This window comes from Brassica rapa, chromosome A03 (assembly GCF_000309985.2).
Source record: "Brassica rapa cultivar Chiifu-401-42 chromosome A03, CAAS_Brap_v3.01, whole genome shotgun sequence".
Taxonomy (NCBI): Eukaryota; Viridiplantae; Streptophyta; class Magnoliopsida; order Brassicales; family Brassicaceae; genus Brassica; species Brassica rapa.
The window spans coordinates 9,217,466-9,229,778 of NC_024797.2; the positions used below are offsets into that span (position 1 = coordinate 9,217,466).

Here is a 12,313-nt window from a genome sequence, read left to right on the forward strand (position 1 = left end):
GAAATGGGAAGTGAGAACTCGCGTGTATATATAGGAAATTATGAAATGTCGTAAATTCCTCGTAAAGTTACGAGGAACTCGTGAGGCCCGTGTTTTTATTTACGAGGAACTCGCGAGGCCTGTGTTTCGTTTCCTCGTAACATCGTCGTTAATTTACGAGGAATTAGCGAGGCCCGCTTTTATTTTTACGAGGAATGAACGAGGCCCGCGTTTTTTTATTACGAGGTCTTTACGACGATTTCTGCTTACGTGGAATTAACGAGTGCCACGTTCTTTATTTTTAAGAATCGTCGTAAGTTTCTCGTTAATTTACGAGGAAATAACTACGTTTATGTTTAAATCCCTAAAATCCGAAACCCCAGACCCCTTCTTCCTTATCTTCCTTATCTTCTACTTCATATATTCCAAACCCCAACCCCATCCTCCCTTTAACCTCAATCTCTTCTATCCATTCCAAACCCCAAATTCTGAAACCACAATTCCTTAACTAATAATCTCAATCTCTTCTTTCTAATTCAAACCCCATTACAAAAATTAAATTATATAAATAGATTTCCATGATTAAATCCATCAAATCACATGCATTAAATCTGAAAATCAATCATATTAAAACACAAATACATCAATCAGATACATCGACATTCTCGTCATTACTAGAAACATCATCATTTTCATTAAACTCGTCTTCAACAGCTTCGTCTGTGGCATCGTCGGTAATATCTTCGTACTCATGATTATGCGGATCAATGAGAAGGATGTCATCAATTTGTTGTTCAGGTACCTCAACTTCATCTATCTGTTCTTCTTGCAATGGTGGTTCTTCTCCACTGATGATTTGTCCACGAGGTGTAACTTTGATCACGGCAAACCAATTTATTCCCGTTTCGTTTCCTCGTTACATCGTCGTTAATTTACGAGGAATTAGCGAGGCCCGCTTTTATTTTTACGAGGAATGAACGAGGCCAGCGTTTTTTATTATGAGGTCTTTACGACGATTTCTGCTTACTTGGAATTAACGAGTGCCGCGTTCTTTATTTTTAAGAATCGTCGTAAGTTCCTCGTTAATTTACGAGGAAATAACTATGTTTACGTTTGAATCCCTAAAATCCGAAACCCCAAACCCCATCCTCCCTTTAATCTCAATCTCTTCTATCCATTCTAAACCCCAAATTCTAAAACCACAATTCCTTAACTAATAATCTCAATCTCTTCTTTCTAATTCAAACCCCATTACATAAAATTAAATTATATAAATAGATTTTCATGATTAAATCCATCAAATCACATGGATTAAGTCTGAAAATCAGTCATATTAAAACACAAATACATCAGTCAGATACATCGACATTTTCGTCATCACCAGAAACATCATCATTTTCATTACTCGTGATTATGTGGAATTTAGTAAGGTAGCCGAAACAAAAAACGTGTTACAATTACAAAGTGGGTGGACTCGAAAATTCTTCGTTAAGTAAACGTAAACTATTTCCTCGTAAAGAAGATGCTACTTTTACGTCGAGCTTACGAGGAAACAGTTTTTCCTCGTAAAAACGAAGTTACCTTGCGTGGTTTTTACGAGGAAATCGTTTCCTCGTTATTTTACGATGAACTAACGTTGATTGTAAATTTCCTTGTAAGATTCTCGTAAAGTCAACGTAAATTTACGAGGACCAGTTTTCCTCGTTAATTTTCATCGTTAATCTTGTGTTTTCTTGTAGTGCCAAGTCAATATCTTAATTAGTTAAGTTGGAGTATTAGGTTTAGTACTGTGGTTGTCAAACAAAAAAAGGGTTTAGTATTGTGGATCACGATGGACAGTTTAGTATTCAAGTTGAAAACCAAACTTTGGTTTTAGTGAAGTTAGTAGCAACATGTGTATTTATCGAAAAGTAGAAAATCGAAAAACAGTTTAAGGTTGCAAAGGGGCAAAGAGTACGAGCGGAATGTGAACAAAATCTATTGAGGACTTCAAAATAGATCAAGTGATCAACAAACTCATTTGTCGATTATATTTTTTTGTTTCATCCTCGCTATTTGTAATGGTTTCAAATGTAGTTTTAACGGACTATTCTTTCTTATGTATATATACAAAACTGCATTTTTATATATAAAAAGTTAAAAATATTCCATGTACAGGAAAAAACGGACAAATTAAGCAAAGACAATAAACTTTAGAAGTGTTGTTGCCTTCACACTTTCTTGATGATCTTCGTGTTGAGTCCAACCGTCATGTGAATTTCACCATATTATTTATGAATTCCTTTTTAAATTTTGGGATTTGTTACAAACTAGTTATTTAAGATAATACTATGTTTAAGATTCCAGTGGTATTTTGGAATCTATTTTGTATGAAACTTTCAAAATTCTAGGTTTTTGGTTATTATTTTCTTGGTATTCGGGAGAAGATTGATGTGTAAACCACCCTTCCTAATTTGATTAAATTAGTAACTAGCTAGACACTCAATTCAAATGAACAAATACCATTAAACCACCATGACACCATCTACTTCGTGTATTTAAAACTTTGAGCTTCTATTTTTAGTATTCTGATAAAGTGGGGAGTCGATGAGTCTGTAAGGGAAATTGCATTTTTAATGGAAGTTAAGGCTTAATTAGCACATTCATACTTAAATTAATATATTAATCACAAGTTATAGTTTCATCCCCATTCTGTTGTTATACCGTTTTTACTCTATTGTAGAACCCACCAATCATATAGGTAGACTCGCAGTAATAACCCATATATATTGTGTGTACGTTTAATGTGTTTTTTATTAATTAAAAATATATTCTTTAGTTTTCCAAAAAAAAAACATATTCTTTAATTTTTTGGTGTAAAAAAAGGTGTTTTCACCTTTTTGCCGGAAACCCAAGCATTGTAAATAGTCCCTCCCGCCGTGAATTGAACCCAAGTGGCGGAAGTTACAGCCGCAACCCCTTTACCACTAGGCCAACTCAACGTTGGTCTATTCTTTAATTAATAAAAGTCTATACAACGGTAAAGTTTGAAATCGTGATATCAAAATGAGGAAACCCCTAAAGAAAATGGAAATCTTTTCGACGATAAAATAATTACATAGTTTGGATGTATTACAATCTTTACTTACTACATAATTAAAGTATAAAAATTCAAATGTTATAAAACTGAGAAAAAATAATAGTAGTAGCCACCTAGGCATTTATTTATTTTAAAAATGAAAAAAAGAAAGAAATAACAATAAATTGAAGAAATATCACTTTAAAAGATGCTCTTTCCCTCCTCACAACCTCCCATGAGCTCTTCTCAGTTCTCTGAGTCCCCCTTGAAGTAAGTAACCACACAAAGAGAAAGAGAGAGAAAGATTCAGACACAGTTACATACATACGTAATGGAGTTGCATGAACCTGAAACAAGAACACAAGTTATGTCTTATGATGATGATTACATAGACATGGAGATCAATCTCTCTTCTTCTTCTTCTACTTCTCACTCCTCAAGCTTCATCAGCTTCGACGTCACCTCCTCGCCACCGCAAAACCGAGAGTTCGAGTTCCAAATGTGCTCCTCCGCCGTAGCTTCCGGCGAATCCACCACATGTCCCGCCGACGATCTCTTCTACAAAGGTCAACTCCTTCCTCTCCACCTCCCTCCTCGTCTCCAAATGGTCCAAAAGCTTCTCGCATCCTCCTCCTCCTCCTCCACTGCAGCAAAAGATACTCCGATTTCCCCACGCGCCGCCGCATTTTTGCCAGGGAGATTCAGTAGCAGCGAGATCGAAGTAAGAGGCCAAGACGAGCTCAACGAGAATCTTGGAAAGAGCAAAAAGATTAAACAGTCATCGATAACTCAGAAGCTCAAGGCCTCACGTGCTTACATAAGATCTCTCTTCTCAAGACAAGGATGCTCAGATTCATCAGAGATCGGGATCAAGAACTCTAAATCCTCGAAAAACAAGAACCCACTAGGGAAACAAGAATCCTCAAATCCTCCATTGAGTCACAGAAGTTCGTTCTCTGGTGTAATACAGAGGCATTCTCAAGCAAAATGTTCTTCCTTGTCTTCTTCCTCGAGGTCGTCACTTTCGTCTTCGTTCAGTTTTGGATCAAACGGGTCTTTGGATCTGCAGACGCTGATGAGAAGCAGCAATGCGAGCTCGGAGGTTGACAACTCCATTGAAGGAGCTATTAAGCATTGTAAGCAATCGTTCACCACAAGGAAGAGCAATGTGGCTGAATCTGAGTTCTCTTCTTCAAGAACATCTGTTTCTACTTGCGGTGACAGTGAGAAATGACAGATTCTATTTTTTTTTTAAAGATTATTATGTGTGTGTGTTTTTTTTTTGTAGAAGTTTGGTAAATTTGAGGTTCTTTCTGTGTTAATGCTATAAAATTACTAAATAGTTTTCCTGCAGATATATTATGTAATGGATATATATGAAAATGAATAGTTACAGTTACCAGCTTTTTTTTTTTCTTAACATTTTATTCAAAGAAAGCATTTGAATTTATATGATGTAATATGTTTTGACTTTTTCTTAGTAAGGATTTTATTCCATCAATGCCTTGTGACATATAGTGGAAGATATTAGTAAACGTTAAACTGGTGTACCGAGAACATCTCCAATGGTTTACTTTATTTTTTACTTTAAAATAGAGTAATTTTATAATAGAGAATTTTAGTTTGCTCCAATAGTACTCTATTATAGAGTAGCAAATAGAGTGATGAACAAAAAAAAACAAATTACTCTGTATTTAGAGTAAACTTATTTTTGAAATAGAGTACCATTGAAATATTTTTTACTCTAAACTCTATTTTAGAATGAAAAATAGAGTGGAGTTGGAGATGCTATAAAACCAATTTTCAACTCACTAAATTCATTTTGCAATTATTTCGTGTTCTATGAGTACGGTACTAAATGGAAAATCTAACGGTTCTATAGAAAACAATATATTACATTTTATAAGATGTAAGTTTATGGAAAGTTTTGGAGTGCTACAAGTAAATCTGTTCGTTGTGGTCGTGGTGTGCTGCAGAAAAAGTATTTCTATCGCAAATTTCATAATACCATCTATCAGTTAAAATGTTGCGGAGATAGTTTACATCGTAGAATTGTTATTTGTGAAACTATTCATCATGATTGCATATGGTACAATAGTTTTTTTTTGTTCACTCATATGGTACAATAGTTGATCATTATATATAATTAATAAAAATATATATTATATAATGTAATTGAGAATATGACCAGTGTCAAAAAAAACCAGAAACTCTAATAACTTTTGCATTTACTAACTCATCATCTAGAGCCTAGAGAGATCACATGAATTGTTATTGACAATAACTATATATATTATTCATTTATGTATTGTTATTGTTACTAATCACAATAAATTACAAATTTGATATCTTATAAGTTAAATTTATATGTAATTTCATTTCACTGCTCAAACATTTCAAACCAACTATATTTCTCACTCCAAAATCTTACAATATCTAATTTATGGCTTTGAATATATCAAATGGATCATCAATGGGACCATATATCACTTGTAGTGATAAACTTCAAGAAGCTCACAATCATTGAAATCTTTATAATTGGAAATAAATTTATTAAAAGATACTTTCAGCTATTTTTTTTTTTTTTGCGGGGTTACATTTAAGATTTATATGAATGTAAAGTTGGACCCAAAAAATGGGCCTCCTTCTATCTGTACTGTACGTGGTAGACAAATTAAACAAAAGAGTTATATTATATGATAACGTCTTGACATATATTTATTTTGCATGGTATCTTTATGAATTATTATTACAACAAATTTGCTGGGAAATATATGGATTTTTAGGTTTGACATCAAATACAACAACCTATATTTTTTAAAACATATGTAAAGAAACATATGGATACCAGTGTTGCTGTAAAGTCACTTTTATTCAGTTTGCTTCCTCCTTTTCTTTTGGGTCCACTAAAAAATTCCTAAGGATTAACCCAAAATAAAATCTTATTCAGCTTCCAGGATTAACCCTGGAAACAGAAAAAAACGTTCCAAAAAATAAAATCTTATTCATCTCAATGTTAAAATTCTGATGTGATTTGTTATATTATGAAGATTTTATAATTATTAGAATAAAGGATATATAAAATTTGAATATGGCAAACTATAATGGGGGTTTTGGTCAACCAAAGCTTTCTATGCCGTTAAATGGTAAAATGTAACAATTAGACTTTGAAACTTAAACGACTGATATAGTGATGTACCTTGAAAACACTCAATGATTTATTCTGAAAGCTCAGTATTATCTTATTCAGTTCATTGAATTCACAACATAAAATTGTTTTCCATCTCTTTCAATTTTGTAACTGTTTTGGATTTTTGTTTTGTTTCACAAAGTCGTACGTTTTCTATTTTCTATTTATAATTACAATTACTTCTCAACTTATCTCTACTATTTTTTTTAATTTCAACCCTATTAAAATTAATATAAACAAAGATTGCAACTAATTGTTTGACATGTGTGGAGAAACTTACATCTGATAATATAAACTAGCCGAGAAACTAAATGTTACAACGAAAATTGCTATGTGCCAATTGCAAACTGTTGTTTTAAACTTTGTCCAATGCTATAAAAGTTAGAATTTTCTAGTACCCTTCAGTTTCACTCGATTACTAAAGACATTTCTATCTTCTTCTTTTTCAACAAAATAAAAAGACATTTCCATCTATAATCTATCATTTGTTCATTTGTCTCGACAAGCGAAATCTGCTTTTGAAATATCATGTTAAGATAGTCTAAAAGATCGAACTAAAGTTAAACTGTATGTTTATATTAATCCCTAATTTCTCAAACCCAAAGTCATTCCACTTGTATCGAAATTTAATTATATCCAAACCTTACTTTACTGCCATTTTCTCTGAGCTTTTGATATAATTTTACGATTGACTTCACCCGTTGTAGGATCTTTTTCTATTTAACCTAGTAATTTGAATTGTAGCTCGACTATTCTAGAGATAGCCAAGTTCGTTAGCTACAAGCATACCATATTCAATATCCGGTCCGTTGTTCATATTCAATTGGTCTTGCAGCAACAAAAGTGTTCCAGACGGAAATCAAGAAAAATTGAGTTTTACGCCTTGTTTCCGAATTCAACTACGAACCATTTGGATTTTACAGGATGATTTGCTACTCAAAAAGTTTTAAGACTATATAAAGGCGAAGAAATTTAACTTTTCACGTAGAAAATACATGAATCTTAATTAAGGTTAATGTAAAATTTAGTCTTAAAACTCAAAAATGTGTGAAAATAAAAAGCATCAAACGTTGACCTAAAGTCCCCAAAAATTTTGGAGTTTTTTTTTTTGCTAAACATTGACTGACCTAAAGTCCCAAAATTTTAAGAGTTAACATACTTAAACAGATGTCTCTAAACTGTTAAAATATTTTAAAATAAAAATTCCTACTAAATTGTTTATTTAATCCCCAAAAATTTAGGACCAATTCTGACTATACATGTAATTTTTCTGTTAAAAAACTGATTTGAATGACTAATGCATGGGTCTCTTTAAACTGTGAAAGAAAATAAGATTCAGAAACTACACATTTTCTACACTTTTAGCAACAACAAAAAACTAAAATTTGTTTAAAAATAAAAGCTCATATTGTGCTATATCCCGACTAATTAACAAAGATTAATAAAAATCCGCGTGGAAGAAAATCTCGTTGAAAATCATAAGAGTCCATGGGAAGGCATGATGAGTGTCAGCTGCATGAAAGTGTGTAGCTTTCATTTTCCATGCATGAAAGTTAAGCTTAAATATGTCACCGAAACGATTAAAGTAGCTTGTAATTATCAAAAGCACAAACTTTATTTGCTAGTAAAGTGCGACTAATTATTAAAAACAAACTCAGAAACACTAATACAAAAGAAAAACACTTGTGCTCTTTCTACCGATGCTCGAATGCTTTGTAACTTTTTTTGTAGTCTTTGTAGAAAATCAGTGGCACATTCGACATGTTCAGACAATGTAACACATGTTTGAATTTTTTTTCAAAAAAAAACACATGTTTGAATTAATTAACTTGTAAGTTTTAAAAGTTTTCTAAAAAAAAAGGTTTTAAAGTATACTCAACAGTCAACAGTCAAAAACAATCATTTACTATAGCGTAATACTGTTACACCATTCTAATAATATTATGAAATTCAACTTAATAATAATATTATAACAAAGTACCATTCAAACCCCTGCATATCAGTAAACTGTTCCCCTCGTTGAAGAGTCCAGAAATCCACGTGATCTACAACAGAAACCAGAAGATGAAGTGTGCCTTTCCACAGTTTTGAGTTTTGACCCATTCAAAAGTTTCAGTTGACGACTAAATCTTGTCAGTCTATTCGTACGATTAATAGAAAAATATACAAGATTCAGAAAATGTGACACAGACTCGTATAATAATTTTTTTTTATTTGACCAAACCAATATAATAATTATTATCATCTATTTTGGGGGCAATTCAGAAAAGGCAAGACTCGAAGATTTATCCTGTGTCTCTAACTAAAATGGAAATAAAGCAAGAACACCAATTATGTCTGTACATGGAACCCACTTCACTTATCTTATAACTCGTTTCAACTGTTTATATATACACTTATCAAATCTCTAATTAGTAAATGTTAACTACTAAAATCCATCTCACTTGTACAAAAAAACTCATTGTTTACTGCTCCCAGTCATCCATGCATGCACCTAATAAGCATGAACCTAGCTTTTAGTTGAATTAGGAGCCACATTCTCGCGAATTGGTTTGAATGATTGTATATGATGTGATACTATGTGATGTGCAATGAGAGACAAGTGAATTTGAAGCAAATAGACAGAGAGGCAATGACAAAAGGAGAGAGCATTTTCATGATCACAAGCTGGTATGAGTTTTCGGACAACTTAACTTGTATGTGGATGGATTAGCTTTGTCTTCTTCCCTAATCCAGGAAGCTTTTTGCCATTCTAATGGATTCCACCGTTTGATACTGTATGCATGTAGCATTTGTCAAGAGTCCCGACCCAACACATACCTAATTAAAGAAAGATCATTGAATAAGGATTGCAATCATTAGATTTCCCTTTACATTGTTATCCTCCAAGCTGGATTGTGAAGGAACCTCATTAGATAGAATCACTAAAGTCTAATATATTTCGAAAAAGATTAAAGATCACATCTCTAGAGTTTGTCAAATCCTGTAAGAAAATGTTTTACAAGATCAAACTTGTTTTGAAGTGAACATGTAGTGAGGATAGCTATGTTTTACTTAGCTTTGAATTAATCACATATAGTCTTCCTATAATGCAATGACAATATTCATTGTCTGTTTCAAGACAACATTCCTCGACAAGATTTACAAAAGCAGAAACCAAATGTCTACAAAAATGATATTAATTTTGTATGTTTCAAAATTCAAACAAGTTGAGAAGGGAAATAAGAGTCACTAGATTCAAAGTAACACGATGTTTAACGTCAAATCAGTTTATTTTTCTTCCAAAATATCTTCATGCACCAGTAGGCCGTCCAAAAAAGGACAGAACAAACTACGTGAATATAGGAGTTGATTGAAATGTTTGCCTAACTTTTCTGTTACAATTACAAACAAGTATAAGCAAAACTGGTGGTTTGTGAGCTGTTTCCAAGTAGGTCAAAGGGAGCACATACTTCTGTTTCAGTAAGAGACATTACAGGGAGCATTTGTGCTTCCATTTTCAAAACCACAAAAGCATTCTGTAAAACCTCACAAGATCAACGGCGGTGAAGACCTCTTCTGTTCTATCTTACCTAGGGTTTGCGAATGATAGTCATGTTTTTCCGCACACGTTTAAAGGTCAAGCTCTGATCAGCTAAAATCGATTTAAACAGCAATCACACATAACCACACCAAGTTTCATATCTCAAAGCAATATGTAACTGAGCACTCCAAAATGAAACATAGCTCTGTAGCGAAGCGCTTTACGTAATTCAAAGACTATACAAACGCTCGAGCTACTTGATCTAGAAAGTAAACTTTGCCTCAATAAATGCATGTCTATCCAGCTAGACGCATACTTCGATAAATTCTAGTTTTTGATCGGTGACTTTGGCCAGACAGAGGAGAACAAGGTCCGGCTAAGGTGTCAATAAGCTGGCTCTGTCTCGTCTAATATCACAGCTTGTGAACATTTGATCTTAGTTTCATCAAGAGAAAACAAATAATTTCAAAACACCACAGGGCAGCGATAAGTCGAAAACATCTCTGCTTTAAAACTAAACGTTTGGTAGTGACATTACCACATCAAGAGAATACATTTTTAAAAATCAATAACAACTAAACCAGCCGGTACAATTGGTAGTGACATTACCACACTTCTTTTGCATCTAAACAACACAGTAACAGTTCTTTTGTCTCTAGAGACCAATTCTTTGACTCGAGACTAATAGACAGCAGATCAAATGCTACTAATTGCTGTCCAAAGCAAGAATAAGATCGTGCCATTAACTTTATAACTAAGAAGAGAGGAGATAACTCGTTAACATTCAGAAATATATGATCAGGTTGCCATCATTTCACCACATTCTTCTTACACCTAAACATTAGAGATGTACCAAATCATTTAGACTCCTCTGCAACATTTGATTATACACATCTCAACAGACACTGCAAAAGATTTAAACTCCCATGGATCACATCTCGAGTTTGAGTATTCAACCCATACTACCAAGTACCAACACACGATGATGATATCAATTCATGCTCTCAACTACCATACTAACAACCATCTAAATCATCAACAAAAGCCTGCAAACACAAAAACACATTCATTGCCCGTTCAACTCTTTGATCCAGCCGTCTCTCTCTGTGCCTTCTCCGCAAAGAGCTTGGTAGCAACCATATTATCCATAAAATACTCTCTATACGGATGATTCCTCGGCACAAGTTTCCTAAACTTCTCAAACTGCTTCTCCGCCTCATCTCCCTTCTTAAGAAGCGTGTAAATAATCCCCTGACAAAGATACGGCCTGAAATCTCTCGGCTCTTCCTTCACAAGCTCCTGATACAGCTTCAACGCTTCTTCATGCTTCCCCTCGATAACTCTTATCTGCGCCACAAGCAGCTTAAAATCCCTAAGGTCCTTAACATTCTTCTCCTTCTTGCACCTCTCCATTGACTCATGAATCCTCTTCTCAATTACATTCAAATCATCACCCGACTCTGAATACGCCATAGCTAAGCCGTGATAAGCCTCGACGCGGAGAGGATCCTTGGCTAGAATCTCTTCGAAGACGCTTTTGGCTGATTCTAAGTCTCCACTGTGAGTAAAGATGTTAGCTTTCAAGATTGGCCATTCTTTCTCCTCTGGTTCTAACTCTATCAATCGATTGATGATCTCTATCGCTTCTAGAAGCTTACGAGATTTGATTTTTACCTCCATTAACGACCTTAGAGCAGCCACGTCTTCAGGGTGAGAGGAGAGATGGTTTTCGAGCGATCTCTCTTCCTCTTCCAACGAAACGTTACTCTGTTTCAGAGACTCCATCGCCGATGTCGTTGGGAGAGGAGTAGCAATCGCCGGAGGAGGAGGCTTGAGGTGGAGATTCGCGAAGAGTAGGGCGGCTGCGGCGGTGAAGGTGATGCATGTGGATTTGAGGAGACGGGAAGGTAGTGATTGCAGGACTTGGGGTTTCGATGAGGAAGCTTTGACGGAAGCGCATTTGAAGGATGGAGTTGATCGGCGGAAGGATCTGAAGGAGAGTGATGATCGGTTTTGGGGGAGTGATGAGGAGAATTGAGAGAGGGAGAGTTGAATTGGCTGTAGCTTCCCTAGAGACTCCATGATTGCAATGTGCAGAGAGAGAGATAAACCCTAGAGGGAGATCGAGGAAGACGATCAGAAAAGGCTTTAAGTGTGCTGTCACTGCTATGTGCTTACGCCGTTTTGGAAAGAGAGCGTCTCCAAAGTTGGGCCTTCGTGGGCCAATAACTAGTGTCGATAGCATACAAGGAAAATGTTTTTTTTTTTCATAAATCAAATTAATCTTCATCTTTGACAAATATGGATTGAATTCATGTGTTGTTACATATATCCATAATATTACTATTACTAGGGGCGAAGACTCCGCACAAGCTCATGGTTGTTGAGGTTGGTAGAGGTTGTTGTTATGTGTTGATTATACCATTTAGTTTAAAATTCATTAATTTACACTTATGTCTTGTATGTTGATTTATCCTAATTTTTTTCATCAATTTATTTTAAAATAATTTTCTTAAAAACTACTATTTAAGGAAAGTTTTCATTTTTTAGAGTAATATTGTAG

General features: G+C 34.3%; 2 protein-coding genes across 2 annotated transcripts; one reads left to right on the forward strand and one right to left on the reverse strand.

The window, feature by feature from the left end:
* Window positions 1–50: 50 nt before the first annotated feature.
* On the forward strand, window positions 51–4,443 carry LOC103857676 (probable membrane-associated kinase regulator 3). The gene has a single exon (XM_033287723.1). It carries the CDS (start codon window positions 3,369–3,371, stop codon window positions 4,269–4,271), a length of 903 nt encoding a protein of 300 aa, XP_033143614.1. The 5' UTR covers window positions 51–3,368; the 3' UTR covers window positions 4,272–4,443.
* A 6,062-nt stretch (window positions 4,444–10,505) lies between these two features.
* On the reverse strand, window positions 10,506–11,937 carry LOC103857677 (protein SLOW GREEN 1, chloroplastic). The gene has a single exon (XM_009134902.3). It carries the CDS (start codon window positions 11,830–11,832, stop codon window positions 10,828–10,830), a length of 1,005 nt encoding a protein of 334 aa, XP_009133150.1. The 5' UTR covers window positions 11,833–11,937; the 3' UTR covers window positions 10,506–10,827.
* Window positions 11,938–12,313: the final 376 nt, after the last annotated feature.